The sequence below is a fragment of the Charadrius vociferus genome, unplaced genomic scaffold, assembly GCF_000708025.1.
Source record: "Charadrius vociferus isolate BGI_N301 unplaced genomic scaffold, ASM70802v2 scaffold858, whole genome shotgun sequence".
NCBI lineage: Eukaryota > Metazoa > Chordata > Aves > Charadriiformes > Charadriidae > Charadrius > Charadrius vociferus.
In genome coordinates this window covers 4071009-4088068 of record NW_009649724.1, presented here as the reverse complement: position 1 = coordinate 4088068, position 17060 = coordinate 4071009, and the positions used below count along the sequence as shown (strand labels likewise).

At 50.8% G+C, this 17060-nt stretch overlaps 2 protein-coding genes across 2 annotated transcripts in view; one reads left to right on the top strand and one right to left on the bottom strand.

Moving 5' to 3' along the window:
• The window catches only part of SRPR (signal recognition particle receptor (docking protein)), a 13125-nt gene extending 7533 nt beyond the window's left edge, over positions 1-5592 (top strand). Inside the window, exons 3-15 of the mRNA XM_009890833.1 lie at positions 386-469; positions 1634-1797; positions 1925-2085; positions 2198-2351; positions 2863-3013; positions 3335-3441; positions 3614-3732; positions 4008-4094; positions 4181-4353; positions 4445-4658; positions 4727-4890; positions 5014-5112; positions 5464-5592. Coding sequence (XP_009889135.1) covers positions 386-469; positions 1634-1797; positions 1925-2085; positions 2198-2351; positions 2863-3013; positions 3335-3441; positions 3614-3732; positions 4008-4094; positions 4181-4353; positions 4445-4658; positions 4727-4890; positions 5014-5112; positions 5464-5592 — 1806 coding nt within the window. The remainder of the gene's footprint in view (positions 1-385; positions 470-1633; positions 1798-1924; positions 2086-2197; positions 2352-2862; positions 3014-3334; positions 3442-3613; positions 3733-4007; positions 4095-4180; positions 4354-4444; positions 4659-4726; positions 4891-5013; positions 5113-5463) is intronic.
• A 569-nt stretch (positions 5593-6161) lies between these two features.
• Positions 6162-16910, bottom strand: FAM118B (family with sequence similarity 118, member B). The gene is given in 8 exon segments (XM_009890815.1): positions 6162-6319; positions 7057-7116; positions 7692-7977; positions 8333-8461; positions 9713-9940; positions 10327-10579; positions 12711-12788; positions 16885-16910. Coding segments are annotated over 7 exon segments (1185 nt in total). The 5' UTR covers positions 12782-12788; positions 16885-16910.
• Between the last annotated feature and the right edge of the window lie 150 nt (positions 16911-17060).

Here is a 17060-nt window from a genome sequence, read left to right as displayed (position 1 = left end):
TATAAGAGGTGCTGGGCAGCTGTGAAGGGGGCTGGGGCAGCTATAAGGGGTTGTGGGGCAGCTGTGAGGGGGCTGGAAGAGCTGTGAGGGGTGCTGGGGCAGCTATAAGGGGTTGTGGGGCAGCTGTGAGGGGGCTGGAGGAACTGTGAGGGGTGCTGGGGCGGCTGTGAGGGGTGCTAGATCGGTTGTCAGGGGTGCTGGGGTGTCTGTGAGGGTGCTGGAGCACCTATGAGGGGTGCTGGGTGACCTGTAAGAGGTGCTGGGCCACCTATAACAGGTGCTGGACCCCTTTTTGGAGGAGGAGGGGGTGGACGGAGGGTGACAGGGGTGATTTGGGGGTTTCCTCGCTGCTGGCACCTCCCTTGCAACAGTTCCTCTCTCCTAGGAGCGCGGCGGCAACAACTCCTTCACCCATGAAGCCCTCACGCTCAAGTACAAACTGGACAACCAGTTTGAGCTGGTGTTTGTGGTAAGTAACCTCCCTCCAGCCCTAGAACCCCGAGGGAGGGGGGCTGCCGCCAAAAAAAAAAGAGGCGTTCGTATGTGGCTCAGTTGGGGAAAAAAAAGTCTTCCCAAACGGGTGAGGCTTTCTCTTTTGCTAAAATCTGACGGGGAGCAGCGGCTGACCTGGCAAGGAGGCTTCCTCCACGCTGCTTGGGAAGAAAAGCAGCTCGTGTGTTGATAACGGGAAGGTTTTTCCTGGCGTAGTGCTTTTTTCCTCCTCCCCGTGCCAGCAGCCGCCCGGCTGGATGTGGGGAAGCCGGGGTCTATCAAGAGCCGGCGCCGGTTGGGAAATGGCAGGATGAGGCTCATACGATTGGGAAAAACCATCCGTGAGTTAGCGTTGATCCAGTCTGAAAACGAAGAGAACAATTATCATCTGATGGCGGCTTAAGCAACCGGGTGGTTTAATTGCACAGGGCTGTTGCTTGACACCCAGAACTGGGTTGGCTCCTTCTGGCTGGGGGATTTTTTTGGGGGGTGAGGAGGCGCAACGTGGTGCTGGAAGTGTCTCGGGGAGCTGAGTGCTGATCCTGGCGTAGATGCTTCCTCCCGAGGGAGCCTGGTGGACTTGGTGGGTGGATGTGGGGTGTCTCTTGGTCATACACCACTGCGGTAGCAGCTTATTTTAATCATCTGTGATAGGATTAGAACTCATTAAACCTCAAATAGAAGCCGTACACGCTGCTACATCCTAATAAAACTTTTTATTTTGGTCAGATCTATTTAAAAGAAGCCAGAAATGTGTCGTCCTCTTTACTTTTGAAAATATTTTAACACTCTCCCTTTCAGTCTCCCCTTATCTCTAAATCCACACAACCTTCGTTGTGTACCTAAAGATAAGGCAAAGGCTTGCTGGTCTTGCGCTCCGTGTCTTTGTTGCCATGAAACAGTCAACCTATTTTTATTGGTGTCGCCTTTTAAAGCGAAGCTCTGGGCCATGCCGTTTTGTTTTCCTGTTTTTTGAGAGCGTATTAAAAGCTCGGGGAGGTCAGACTAGAAAACATCGCCTGAAGCCTGCTGAAACTGAAGAGCTCCCTATCAAACGCAGAGGTTTTCGCTTCCTTGCCAGCTAGATGCTGCAGTTAAATCAGCTGAAAGAGCAACATTTTTGCCCTGTGCTGCTTTGCAGGTGGGGTTTCAGAAGATCCTGACTCTAACCTACGTCGACAAGTTGATAGACGACGTCCATAAGGAGTTCAGAGACAAGTATCGCAATGAGTTCCAGCAGAAAGGCACCCTGGGCCTCCTAAATGGCACCTTTGATTTTAAAGACGACTTCATGCGCCTCCTCCGGTAGCAGAGCCTGTTTTTGGGTTTTTTTTTCCCATTCCTCTTGAGTTTCCATTTAGAGCGGAGATAGACGGGGGGCTGTGAGGGGGGGGAGAGCTGAAATTCAGGCTAACGGGCCACCTCCCCGCAGGGATGCAGAGGAGAGCAGTAAAGTCCGAGCTCCCACGGTAATGAAAACGTTTGAGCAGTCTCTCAAGTCCCAGAAGACTGTCAAGTGTATGATAGAAACCCGAGGGGAGAAACCAAAGGAGAAAGTCAAGAACAAGAAGAACAAAGGTTCCAAAAAAGAGGGTGAGTTGATGGGAGAGGGATATGGGGGCGAAATAATTATTCCAGAGGTTTCCCAGTCTTCTCGTAGCACCCAAACACGGGTCTGAGCTCATGGTGGGACACTTTCCGTCAGGCACTGAAGCTGTCGCAGCGCCCAGTAAAGCATCTGCGGGTGACAAGCAGCCCTCCGCAGCCGGGGAGAAGGAGGAACTGACCAAGGATGAAATCCTGCAAAAGAACCGGGAGGAATTCTTCAAGAGACACATGAAAGCAGGGGAGAAGTCCAGGTGGGTAACGAGGACACGATCAGTCTCGCTGCGCTTCAGAGCAGCTCTTCCTGATGTCCCTTGGGCATCGCCGAATCTCTGCTACCTTCAGTGACCCCTGGAAGTTGGTCCTTGCTTTCCTGGACCTTATCTCCCTTTTCCTTATTTCCCTGCTGGCTGGAGAGACTGGGAGAGGGTGTGCTGGGAATCCTGGAAGGGAAATAGAGCCTGATCCCTTCCCTGGGAGACCCAGAAACCTGGCGTGTGCCTGGGAGAGGTCCAGACCTCTTTTTGGTGAGGCTTTCCTGCTGTGAGCAAAGGGCAGCGGCGCATCAGTGCCTGGCTCGAGGTAAAGCCGTCTGGTACAGGGCTAAAGTTCAGATAAACTCTGGAGACTGAATCAGCCAAGTTTAGCCTTGATTTATGCCTTTTTTGGGTAATGCAGGCTTTTAATTTTCACACCTTCTAAGGAGGTGATTGCTGCTGCTTCACTGCACCGAACAAAGCGTGTTTCTGGTCTTTATTTCGGCAGATCTCCAAAGCCCGAGGCACAGAAGGAGAAGGGAAAGAAGCCCCGAGTGTGGGATCTGGGGAACTCTAATGCCAAAGTACTCGATTACAGTAACTCCGCTACCAACGGCAGCGCGGAGGCTTGTCCCGCGGAGGAATTTGACCCTGATATAGTAAGGAAAAAAAATCAGGTCGCCCTGTCTGCTTTAGTGCGTTGTTCTGGGATCAGCTGGGCGTTGCAAACCCAGCCTGGTCTCCACGGCTGGCTGAGAAAGTGCTAGAAACGGGGATCGCAGCGCCCGGCCTGTACAGCTGCTGCCTAAAGGATACCGTCTCCAGCTGTGGCAGCTGCTAGCGGCGCGAGACGGCTGAGCAAAGATCTCTGCAGAGCTGCCTCGGCTGCCAACGATAACTTGTCGCAGCGAAAGCAGGCCGGGGGAGATGATGGTAAGCAGTTGCCGATTTTTCACGGCGCATCTTTTCCCCCCTCACAGGCCCTGGGGGATCGAAATCGTGAGCCCGGCCGCCTCTACGACCTTGAGTATGAAAGCGATGATGAAGCTGAAGAGGAGAAGGTTATTCAGAACCCTTCGAAACCCAGGTAGAGGCTCCTGCAGCCCCTGCTTGCCACACGCTTCTTGATTTCTCTCCCAGTCTAACCAGTAACGCAGTGGGAACAAATTGGTGTGGTGGGCTCTTCTTGCATCTGGCAGTTGCGCGCCCTATGTGACTTGCTCCTCAAACCTAAAGATAACACCTCCCCTTCTCCGCAGCGCGAAGAAGGGTGGCCTAGGGGGCATGTTTGGCATGCTGAAAGGCCTGGTGGGCTCCAAGAGCTTGACGAGAGAGGACATGGACCCCGTACTGGAGAAGATGAAGGATCACTTGATCGGTATGTCTGGATCCGCTGTGAGCGGGTTAGTTGGAGGTGGTTCCCTGTGCTCCGTCGGGTGGGCACCCACAGTTTGGGCTGTTCTTGCCCACAGGAACCATGGTGGGTTCCTTTCTTGGGTCTGGGGAGCCCTCAACAGCGCATCAAAAGGGGGGAAGCGGTCTAGTCTGGTGGGGATCCTTCACGCTGACTCCATCCTTCCCTTGACGCTGATGTCCGGCGTGTGTAACCTCCTCGGCAGCACTAACGCCCCTCTCTCTGTCTCTTTCTCGAAGCAAAAAACGTGGCAGCCGAGATCGCGGTGCAGCTCTGTGAATCGGTGGCTAAGAAACTGGAAGGGAAGGTGATGGGAACGTTCACCAGTAAGTGGCCGCGTGGCCTTCTGCCTTGTGGTTCGGGGCTCAGGAGCGTTCCCCAGGCGTGACTCTTTCCATCTCCTCCTTCCCAGCGGTGACCTCGACGGTGAAGCAGGCCCTGCAGGAAGCTCTTGTGCAGATCCTGCAGCCCCAGCGCCGTGTGGATGTCCTCCGTGATGTCATGGATGCCCAGCGCCATCGCCGACCCTACGTGGTCACTTTCTGTGGCGTCAACGGTGTTGGGAAGTCCACCAACCTGGCCAAGGTAGGACACAGTCCTGCTGGCTCTCTGGGACCAGAGCTGAGGTCAATCTGTGACTGCTAACGGGCTTTTTTTGATCCGTTGCCACCTACAGATCTCGTTCTGGCTCATCGAGAACGGTTTCAGTGTCCTCATCGCTGCCTGTGACACCTTTCGCGCGGGAGCAGTGGAGCAGCTCCGCACCCACACCCGTCGCCTCAACGCCCTGCACCCTCCGGAGAGCCACGGTGGGCGGACCATGGTGCAGCTCTACGAGAAAGGCTACGGCAAGGACGCCGCGGGGATTGCCATGGAGGCCATCTCTTATGGTAGGTGGAAAACCGGTGGTGGGAGACATCATTTTTGGGGAGCATCCTGCTTAACGCTGCCTCCCCAGCTCGCAACCAGGGCTTTGATGTGGTGCTGGTGGACACGGCGGGCCGCATGCAGGACAACGCTCCCTTGATGACGGCGCTGGCCAAACTCATCGCCGTCAACGCTCCCGACCTGGTCCTGTTTGTTGGGGAAGCGCTGGTGGGAAATGAGGCTGTGGATCAGCTGGTGAGGCTTTGTTTGCTCAAAGATCGAGGAGGGGAACAAAAAACCCACTTCTATAGGTTTTATCGGAGATTTGGACAGCAGCAGCACCACAAATGCGGTTCTTCGATCCATTCTCTCCCTCAGGTCAAGTTCAACAAGGCCCTGGCTGATCACTCCATGGCCCAGACGCCGCGGCTCATCGACGGGATTGTCCTCACCAAGTTTGACACCATCGATGACAAGGTAAGGAAGCTGTCGAGACAGATCCCTGCAAAGCTTCCCACTGGTGACCGGAGGGGGAAAAGACAGGAATTGTCAAACACGGGGCACTTCCGTGCTGTCCCAGACACCATCCCCTGTCTTCCTCTTGCATTTAAGCCATTTAAACAAATTTTAGCAGTCTGATTTCTGCACATGTGGAAAAACGGGGCCGTGAGGTCTCCTGGTTTATACGCGTTAACGCAGCGGGGCGTATGGGGACCATACGCATCCGAGAAGTACGAGGAGGCTGAATATTTGACAAGCTCTCGGGCGCGTTCCCGCGAGGGGTTAGCACTGGATTTGCAGGCTAACGGTCCTCGTTATCCTCGGCAGGTCGGCGCCGCCATCTCCATGACCTACATCACGAGCAAGCCCATCGTTTTCGTTGGTACCGGACAAACTTACTGTGATCTGCGAAGCCTTAACGCCAAGGCCGTGGTCGCAGCGCTCATGAAGGCCTAAAAAACACCAAATCGCTGTTCGCAGCTGTCCGAGAAGAACATGCTTTACCCCGTTACCGACTAGTCTGTCCCGTGTAGTGCAGAACAGAATGAAGGGATACTGGCGCGAAGGGTAACTTTTTTTAATTTTTTTTTTTTTTTTTGGCTAAAACCCCTTTTATCCAGCAAAAGCCCTTCCCCTGGTTTCCTTCATTCTGTTTTAAGTGACGCAGGCTCCCGCGCGGGGAGGCTGAATCCAGAGCTTTGTATTGTTCGTGCTGCACAGGGAGGGGGGGTGAGCAGCGCAAGGACCTGCTGTGCTTTTTTGGGGGATTTGAAGGCGTTGTTGTTGTTTTGTTTGGCTTTTTTTTGAGCTGCTTTTGATTTTTAGACCAGCTTAGGGAGGACATAGAAGTGACTTTGATCAAGGGTGAGCAGGATAGGCGCTGCTTAGCTGCAGCGTTAGAAGATCTGGCTGTTGATGTCGCTGCTAGTGGCAGCTCCACCGAAGCTGACAAACCAAAAAAGGCGACGGCCTGCGCTGGGCTGGAGGGGAGATGGTAAATTGCCTTAACGTCCCCCTTTCTGTCCTCACCGGGACTCCGCAGCAGGGTACTCGGACACCGCGTGTTTAGGCAGGAGCTGGAGAGCTGCGGCAGTTTGGTCCGATAGTGCTAATCATGGCCGGAGAAGGAAGGAAGGCAGCGTGCTCCTGCCTGGCTCCTGCCTGCTGCCCTCAGTGTTATTTGCTAGTAAAAAGGAAAAACAACAAAAAAAAATCATACTGGAAGCTACTGGTGGCTGCTTGCTGCTTTCCTGCACCCTTTCTTCCCCCGCCACCCTTCGAGTGCCTCTTGATCCCGGTCTGAAGTGCTACACTGAATAATACAAAACTCTCTTATGATGTCTTGTAGCTCTGTATCGCAGATGTGCTATAGTGCAATAAATTGAATGCTGTCTGCTAAGAGACATAATTTATATAAAAATAAACTTCATAATTTGTTCTCTGTGTATAAATAACTTGCCTTCAGCCAGGACCTATTTCCTGGGGCGTGTAAATCACACACCAGCCAAAAGTTAAGTGAACAGGCCTTTAATACAAGCTTCAACATACAAAATACTGTACAGTATAAAGACAGGACTAGAAAACTAGAGCTTCAAGTAAAAAAAAAAAAAAAAACGCTCAAGTTTCATGTTTTTAATTGAAAGTACAGAATACAAAAGCACTAAGTATGAAATTAGAGTTGGCTGCAGCTCCCTCGGGGAGACGGTGCTTCCCCAGGCACGTGCAACCGTGATAAAAAGATAATTACTACGTTAAACCAGGCGTCTGTCCGAGGGGGCTCTGGCTCCTGCCTGAAGTGTCCCGGCTCGGCTGGGTGCGTGCGGGCAGCAGCTCGAGAGCAGCGGACTTCCATCCTCCGCTCCGGGGGGGGAGTCGCAAAGGGGTTAGAAAAGGCGAAGAAGCCGCTCGGGAGAATCTTACCTTTTATCTCGGGGTGGGCAGCAGCAGAGCCGTTCAGCTGTTGTCCCTCCTTAGGCACACCTAGGAGAGAGCAACCACCGGGTGGAAAAGCAGCCCCGAGGCGGCTGCGCAGGCACGGGGAGCCCCGGTGCGAACAGCACGCAGTGCCTGCGGCGCGGAGGCTTTCCTGGCTGGGTTTTACCCTCAGAACGCAGGCCAGCAAGGCTCTGGCACGCAAACTCGCTTCTTTTCCCCATTTTTATGATTTATTAGCGAGATCTCTTGTATGTTAGAGCATTAGCTCAGGCTGAGCGGCACGAAGGTCAGCGAGACTGAAATGCCCTTTCGCTGCACGTGAAAAATAACGTTTGGATGTGTGGGAAGCAGCAGAGCTGTTTAAACTATAAAAACACACTGTGATTTTGTAAAAGCAAACCCCAAATTCAGCTACACTTGCAGACAATTTTTGGGGGGCAAACAAAAAAAAGCTTAAGGAATAATACAGCATAGAGAATGGGGGCTATTAACACTGCCCACACTGCGAAGTCCACGGTGACAGTCAAGAACCGCGTTGCGTGTGACAGGATGCCCGAGTTCAGTGCGGAGATGGTGGCTGGACCCAGACGGCCACCCTGCACTGCCCGTAACCCCCGTACCTGTTCGACCCCGCATGGCAATCTCGCTCGTCAGCCTCTCAAAGTACTCGGGCAAGTCTGCGTATTCATCTCCGTAGGAAATCACTTTAATCCCTTTGTCCAGCATGTTCTCACGGAGCTTCTTAAATTCATCCACGTCTCCCCTCCGGACAAGCATGAAGTGCTCCAGGTCTGACTTGTGCTTCACAGCCTCTAGAAACAGGGCCTGAAACGTGGTGTCATCAACAGTCCAACCACAGCCCAAGAACAGGAATGACTTATTTTCATACAGCTTCTGAATCTCTCGCTTTAAAAAAGGGAAAGACGTTCTTAGTCAAGGCAAGCTTTATCTTCACAAGGCACAAGAGACAGCACCTGCCTTATCACTGATGAGGCTCTGCAGGAGTGCCATCATTCAATCGCCCTCAACGCAAGCGTGCTGAGGTGTTTTTGCAGCTTAGCGGGCTCGAGAATCCATCCCTCCGCTTCTGTTTCACAAAATTAAGGGCTCTCCCACCACCCTGTGTGAAGCCCAGTCTTTAAACTCAGCTGAGCCTACGCCCGGTTAAGACACGGGCTTGCCAGGGACGCGGGAGACGTATATACACAACGTACGGGACCCCAAAGCATGCCCGGCAGAGAGAAGGCAGGGGCTGCCTCACCATGACCTCCGTGTTGCGCAGCACGTTCTGGTAGCCGGCCGGGTGGAGCACTATGCCGCTGGGGTTGGTGTAAACGCCGTGGATATGAAGGACGCTAAGCTTCCTCTTCTCTTGCGCCCACTCCAGCACCTGCGCAAAACAAACCCCTCCAGAAATGTTAGCGGGCGCATCACGTTAGCGTCCACGGCGCTGTTAACAACAGCACGGTGGGGAAGGGTTTCAAAGAGGCAGCTTCTTCCTCATGCTCCATCTTGTCTCCTCAAGAGGTCATGAGTCCATCAGCCTCTACATCGCGGCCCACGGCTACCGCCTGCGGTGCTTGTTTGGGTCAGCAACTTCAGCTGAACAGCAAATGCGATGGGGAGAGACCGAATCAATACACCAGACTCAGCAGAAAAAAAGGGGAAAACTCTAAATATTACATCAGCATGTTTCTCAAGCCTACAGAGTTTTATTTCTTGGCACCTCTAATCTCTGAGAAGATGTGAGGAAGCTCAACAGCTGACCTTCATTTCAGAAAGCCACTTCCGAGGCTCTCAGTTTACTCCTGCAGACCTTAGCTCATTTAAGCTTGCAATAATTAGAATGCTTATTTGTAACACTGTAAGCACATCTTGCAGCCATGCAGATTAAGAGGTCACGCAGGAAACGTGAAGCACAGAAATGACTCAGAATGGAAAGAGACCTGCATGTGGCACCTGTTTAACAAGCAAACAGAAGGACAAGATGCTCTCCACCAGTAAAACCCAGGGTGGAGAGGTGAGGTGGACAGGTGGCGAGGAGCTCAGGGTTTCATGGTCTGATTTTCTGCCGGCCTGGAGCAGAAGGAGGGAAGCTCACAGCTACGAATCCGAGAGCACGAAAGAAGAAGCCGGAGCACACGAGTAACCCAGCAGGAGCCATCCAGCCATTTCAGAAAGAGGACACGGGGCGAGGGGGAAGCCTCGAAAGCTACAGCCCCGAAAATGCTCTGCCACAAAAAAGCACTCCGCAGCACATTATAAAAATAGAAAAGTTAGCTTTGTGCCTCGCACGGAGTTTCCCGTGTCGGTTAGAAACGTCAACCCAAGCCTTATGTGGAAACAAGGCTTGCGGTACTTCGGCAAGGCCAAGCCAGAAGTTTCAAGGACAGAGATCAAAGAAATACCAGGCTTAAGGAATGGATGTCAGCCAGCAAGCACAGCATTTCAGAAACGAGCATTCGTCTTCATTCCTCTGCTCACTGCCCCAAATGGTCAGAGCCTCTGCTTGGAGTTTGTCTAACGTCATTTAAATTACGATGAACAGTACAATCCCCTTACGCAGATGTGAGGGCACATCCCACTGTCCTGCTGGACCAGCTCAGCCCTGACAATTAAAAAGAAAATCATCATCGTTTACCTTCTTTTCATCAGTCAGGTCAAGAGACTCCAGATGCTTGCCCTGGTGTGCTGCGTACAGTTCCAGCAGGTTATCAAAGTTTGTGGTTAACACAAGTGCCCCGTTTTCCATTAAGTGAAGCACAGACTGGAGCAGCTGCTTCCCAGAATCTTCCATTTTAGATTCCAGGTCATCAAACACCTCGTATAAACAGTCTTTGAAAAAGGTTGAGCGAACATTGCTTGTGCGCTGAGAAAGGGAGACAGATTAAGATCAGAGTCGGGCTTCTTTTAACACTTCATGCTAAACGACTTGATGAAAACCACCCGCCTATTTCTTGAAGACCTCCGCAAAAACCGTAGGTCCTTGCAAGGCAAACACAGAGCACTTACGGCATTGAGGTGGGTGCACCTCATCATCTGCCCCCCAGCATACTCCGAGTGAAACACCCAAAAGCTGGTGCCCACGGCAGAACTATGTCTCAGGAACCTGGCACAGTAACGGCACTTGGGGTTCCTGGGAGACAGAGGATCGCTGGAGATGGGGACACGCTGGAGAACCAAATTTGGCTATTTCCAAAAACCAAATCCTACGCTCGGGGTGGGGTACCGAATATTTAGTACAAGCACACTCACCGGAGACAGCTTCTGGATGAGGTCGTGGGCAACGTGAACCAAGTTCTTGTCTTCGTGGAGACACTTTTGAAACCGTTTGCTCTCTTCATCTTCCAGGAGATCAAAGTCAATAGCAGCATCCAGGAGGGCCTGGATTAAACCCTTCCAAGACTTCAGCGCTGGGACCTGGGGAGCAACTGCTGCACTGATTCCTGTCCCGATCACCAAAACAAGTTCCCGAGGCTTCTTGGTTTTGAGGCTTGGCAACAGCTTCCTGCAAGAGGAGAAAGTAGCACAGCTGGTACCATCATCGATGGAAGGATGTCTTGGGTCGTGGAACATGCAGACCGAAGACAAGGGAGGTACCCTCTGCCTAAATTTTGAATCAACATGTCAATTAGGGTGCTCTGATAAACAGAGGATGAGAGGAGCAGCTTGGCATCCCTTAAAGACAGCGCGGAGCTCCACGGATCGGCATCACAAATGCCCACAACTACCAGGTACGTAATTACAACATATTTGGCAATCGAGAACGTTACTAAGAGAGTTACTGGGGAAGTCAATACCACCCAGGAACACTTCCTAAGCAAAGCTAATTCAATTAAAATTTGGAATAAGGGAGGTCTTGTTAATAACAGTTACCTGGAAGCCTGCAGAAAGGCTGGAGACTGTGGAAAAGGTGTGGTGAGCATTATGTTATCGATGGCTGTAGAGACACATACATACTCTATATGTACTAAGACAAAGCACACATCGCACCCCCACGCGGGGAGTAAACACAACCAGGACTGCTCCTGCTTTAAATAAGGTGCCAAAAGGGGGCCTGAAGACAGCAGCCCCATTTATCCCAGCACAAGAGGAAGGAAGCGAAGGTTTCCTCCCAGCTCTGCCCTGGGGAGGACCTTCCCACTCCCCACCCCCTCTTTGCTAAAAAGACCACTCAGCGGGACCAGCAACCCCTTCCCCGTTACGCCTGCACTGTAAGCGGGATGCTCCAGGCCAATCTTTTGGAAGCCCAGACACAAAGAGTCTCAGGCAAGAGCTGTGTGGATGTATTCTCCTTCCTCCTCCTCCCCTCTTCCCTATTTTCCCAGCTTTACACCTGCATAGCGCTTTTAAATTTGAAATTTATTATTTATTAAGTAGATGTGCTGCTTGCCATCACGCCTTGCCCAGGGTCAGGCTGCTTTACTGAAGCGGGGGACCGGCTGCAGCTTCCCAGAGGATGGAAGCAGCAGCCCAGGGAGGCAGCTCATTTGGAAAGAATGTTTTTTTATCTGCAAACACGTGATATTTAAGCGAGAAGGGGAAAGGAAACCGACACCACACAGATGAAGCTTTGCCTTCCCTCTGCCTACACAAACAGACAAGTTAACCCTTTTCTTTAAGAGGTCTTCGCTGTTAGTGGAGATAAATGGGTTTTAATTTTGGGCCTGCAAGCATCGCACACAAAGAATAAGCTAATATTCATGCTAATGAGGTAGTATACAAACACAACCAGAAACCTAGGGACTGAAATCCGAAAGAATAACAAATACACAAGTCTTAACATCCTATGCAACAGCTCTGAAAGAGGCATTCTGTTCCCACGCTGATAAATACAATTGTTTTTACCCTGATATCCCGGGCAAGAAAAACATAATCTCCCAGCCGAGCCGCTTTTCTGCTCATTCCACAGTCACTGGACCAACCTTGAGACCAGGGGTCCCTCCCAGAAACTATTCTCCAGCCCTCCATAACTCGTAAATAAATCACATTAGTGGAAGACAACTCCCTAGAATGAGCTGCTCGTTCGCAGGTGGCGATGCCTTAAATCCTGAGTCCGTGCTGCTGCAGCAGCCACAGTACCAACCCTGGATGGAAAGAAGCGTGGATATGTCCTAAGGTAGTATCATGCTCAGCTTGGAGAACCATAAGATGACCTACTTATTAGTCTAGGGAGCCTCCAAAGTGGAATTATTTAGCCTTTGCATGCAGCAAAATCATACTAATTCGAGTAATTGCCTGTCCTCCTGGAAACTGGTGTCCAACTCCAGTGAAGAAGCACGACCACGGTATCGGGTGTGACCCTACATGTGGACAGGACCTGAGCCGGGGTTAACACTGATCAAAACCACAGAGACAGCACAGCGAAAACCAGCTTTCTCTGCAACCATGCATCCTGGCTTAGGGGTTAAAAAACCACAGCAACGGAGCGCGTTCTGGGTGTTGAAGTCTTTGTTCCACGCACCGCAGGAAAATCCTAGTTACAGGGCACGGCGAGAGACAGCGCGCTTTTCTTGGATCAGCAACCGAAACGGCGGCTGGGGCTCGGTGCCAAGTGTCATGCTCTTTAAAGAACAATGCAGGGTTAGGGAAAAGCTCTTATTATTAGAAGAAATTCACTGGAGTACAATTTAATTTACCTGGGCTTTTTTGCAGGTGGCATTCCATCTTCCAACAATGTTTCTTTACCCAGGCTCACCGTAGAAGCCATCCAGTTTCTATAGTAGACAAATCACCACAAGCAAAGTCACTACATATATGCAATACGACGTGGAACAGACCACAGGTTTTTGCCAAGCCAGCTTTTCACGGGCGGATAAATACCGGGGTTTGTTATCTTTATGAGATCACCTTCAGGCTGAGAATTGCACTTTTTTGTTCCTGAACTTTGCCCCGCGGCTCTCATACACATCCTTAACTTCCTTTACAACGAAGCTCAATAAAATCATAGGGCTGTTTTGTACAAAACCGGCTTGCAGTGGCCACTGGCAGACCACTGTTTGCCAGACCCTTCATTTCATTTTGGCCGTTCACCTTTGCCTGCGAGCCTGTACCTCGGAGCAGGCGCTCCCCGCTTCCAAGGCGATGCCCGTCAGCAAACCTGCCGCTTGGAAAAAACAACGGGAGGGGAGAAAGACAAAAAGATTTTTGTTGGCTACAAAAAGCCACCGAGAGCATTTCATTCTCTGGTGATGAGAGAAGGATTAACCAGCCCGCCATACATCTGCATGCGGTGGGATATGACCTTAAAGAAAGTTATATGTCTGAGAACTCTATCAACAGCCCATGACATAAAATACCAAAGGTCTGCCAGCACACGGTCCTCTCCCACCTGCCTCTCCAAAATAAGACTATTAAAAGGGAAAGAAAGCAGACAGAACTGTTTACCCTTGCCCATTTTTTCTTGCTAATTATAATAAAGAGTCCAGAAAAAATTCTGGCGGGCAGGCTTTTGCCAAAAGGAAATGCTGCCCGAGGGCTGCTGGCCCAAAATCACAGTTTTTTTACAGGTTTCACAGCCTCGGTGACATCTTAGCATTTCTACTACAGACAAATGCCTGCAATTGCTTCACTGCAGCGAAGCAGCAGCACTGGCAGGTGAAACTTTTACAGCTACGAAACCTCAGCTGTGCTGCAAATGTTGGTAGGGATCATTTAAGAAATGGTCCAAATAATCTACGTAATCATCATCTTTTGATGCGGGATGATGAAAACACGGCACACTGACTCCTGCAGACACTCAGATACAGTGTGCTTGCCAGCCTTCCGTTTCTGACCACTTCTGAAAACATTTTATTTATCATCACAATAATAATTTATCATTGTAACAACAATATAATAACATTATAACACCTCAGAGAGCTCGCCTACACAACCTGCCTCCCAAAACACCACTTAGCATGCACTCCCCATCACCTCAAATAATCAGATTTTTATTTTACTGTAGAGCCCAGATTTTGGATGAAAGTTTCAAATCCATTTAGGAAGTGAGGAACCGCATTCCCACCGACCGCTTGCACCTCCTGCTTTTACACCCTCCGTGCTTGCAGGGCCCCCCAGCCTCCTCCATCCCACACCCTTTTGAACGTTGTACCCTCTGTTCTTCCAACCCGCCGTCGAGCCCGACAGCAGTTCGACGCTGTTCTGACAACAAACCTCCACAGCCTCGCGCCCCCCCAAAACACCTGCAAGCATCAGGCCATGGGGTGAACCTTTTCGGGGAGTTAAAAGTGCTGGAAAAATACTCGGTCCAAAGGGGTGTCTCTCGGGAAGGCAGGAGGACCCACCGGACACACGATCAGTCAGGCAGTAACGTCAAACTCTCCCTGAGTGAATACAGCCAAGCCCAGTCAGGATGGAAAACAACAAGGGGGGGAAAAAAACCTCCTTTTTTTTCTTCCAGTAGGGTAAGATCTCTCATTTTGGATTAGCTGATTCTTTTGGAAGAACAGGCTGCTTCCACAAAGCCAGCCAAATTTTAATTAACGGTGCAAAGACACTTTAGATGAGCCAGGGACTCAAGCATGTAGCTTGGCATATTTAAAAAGGAAGCTTGTGTAAAGCATCGCGCTGAACTCCCGCTGCTGTCCAGATCTGCCCTCAACTCCCTCCAAGGCACCTAACAGCCCAAGGTAAAACCCTCCCCAGTTTCTCCACCGGCTTTGTTTACGGATCTAATTTAAGTTTATATTAGCTCTAGGTTGCGAATTATCAGCTCGGTCTCGATATCAAGCCTGTTTATAAAGTCCTCCCAAGGCCCTCCTCTGTTTTGCTTATTCACCTGCCTGAGCACTGCTCCCATTTCGCTCGTCCTACACATTTGCGTTACTTTAAACAGCAGAAATGGAGCCATCAAATCAATTTTTAAGTGCCTCTTAAGACAAAAGTGCCTCTAAAGCACCAAGGACATTTCAAAAGACATTTCGAACTTAGGAAAAACCACCTTTTATAAATATAGTTACCGAGAAACGGTAATCTAATATCACAAACTTCAACCTTCATGTCTATTTAATGCAGATAGAAAAAAAAAAGGAAAAAAAAAATTAGAAATAACGTCATCAGAAATAATTCTGTCTCCAAAAAAGTGCTTCTTTCTCCTCAGAATAAGTTTTCAGGATTCAGCCAAGAAATTTAAACCTCCAGATTTCAGGCCTGGGGAGAAGGTCTGCTCTCCAGGGGGACAGATCATGCCAGCACGGTCGAGGTAACCGAAATGAAATAGCATTACCTCAGAGCGTGGCACCACTGCCGCAGGGAAAAAAGCACCAAGGGGACCCTGCAGTACCTGGCCATGCCGTGAACGCGGGTGCCATGAAGGAGAGGGAGCGACGGGCACTTACAAGATAAGAAGCGTCTCTCCAGTCTTCCTCCTCGAGACGTCGGGAACTTTCCAGCTATTTAGACTACAGGGAGCCGGAGAGAGTGTAAACATCAAACTCAGCGGGTTCTTGGCTCAGCTGCCCCGTTCTCCCGTCACAGCATGGTCTCTCATCACCTTTATTAATGGCGCTGTGCTTATAGAGTCCCTGCATAGGTTTGCAGTGTTCTCTTTCCCCCTAAGAAATCAGTTAATTTATCCGAAAGCCCTTGAGGTGCAGATTTCAGCAAGGAATCATTATCTTTAAACAATGCCCTGAGTCGCCAAGATTGACTAAACCTAACCAGTAATAGAGAGAAGACACATCCAGCTGCAAAAACGCCCGAAATACAAAGATGTATCCCAGCTAAAACGAAACGCCTAAACAAAGCATATGCCAAATTAACGCTAAGGCTGACACAGAGTATATATTTACAAAAACCTTGCCGTATATGAAACACGCCGCCGCCGCTCAGCCAACGTCAGACCCCAGCCTGCAGAACCACCCCGGGAAATTCAGGAGACATTTTCTCCACCGAAGGAGATGGGGAAGTCACTGCGGACGCCCTTTGACTGCCTCCACGCTCAGCAACTAACAGACAAGTAAAGCTATCCCTGCACACTAGACTTGAAAGTTTAAAGCTTAAGGAAAGTAAAAAGTGCATGCGTCCAGCTCAATGGTGGAAGAGGGGCTTCTCCGGAACAGCCCCCTCAAATTACATACAGAAACAAGTACAAAATCATTGCTCATCGATTATTTTTAGCTTCTTTGAGTGCTGAGAAGAACAACCACCAGCGAGGGCTTAATTCCGATCTTCTTTTTAAACTAAGTTGCTTTAAGAAGCTGGGATAAGACAAACCTTATGTTATAGTTTAAAACCCGCTACGTTTCTGCTAGAAGAATCCGAAAGGACGTTAATGAGTCGTCCCTGGCCAATTCCCAAGCTCTGTCTCCTCCACGTGGGAGTCGCAATGGGAGCAGGCCCGCACGGCTCCTCAAAACCGTCCTAGAAAGGGACGGGCTACAGAGATAGCGGGGGGCCGGCGGCGCGGGGAAAAGCAGCCCTGCCTCCATTCGTGCCGACGTTAGAAACACAAGATTCAGCTTCCTCGGATACAGGTTAAAACACATCAGAGTTTTTTATTTAATGCTGCGATTCTCCAGGTGCTTTGGGCTGCATGAAAAAGGAGAGGGAGCGACACAGCAAAGGCTGGGAGAGGTTTGCAATCCCAACAAACTCACACGGGAGCCTGAGCTGACCGACAGGCGCCCGGCTCGCTTCGGTCTGCCCGATTTAAGCCCCAGCAGAAGAGGCAGCGGGTTGGCCCTCAAGTGGGCGATTCTGCACTCAGGACCGGCTTTCCGAGAGCGTTTCTGGAAAGCAAAGCGGGCCGGACGTGCTGCCGGGGTGGGGGGTTTCACACCTTCAGGGATGCCCGGCGCCTCAAGGCCTTACCTTTCCTCTCCGCTGCGCCCCCTCCTCGCCCCCTTTCACACTAAACCTGAGGGAAAAGCAAGAACACGGTACTTCAGCACGGCAAGGCTGAAGAGGCTCCATTTAAGGGGGGAAAAACGCCTCAAGAAAATGGCTTTTTAAAAGGGAAGGGGCGCCTCTGAGGGGAAGCTGGGCCC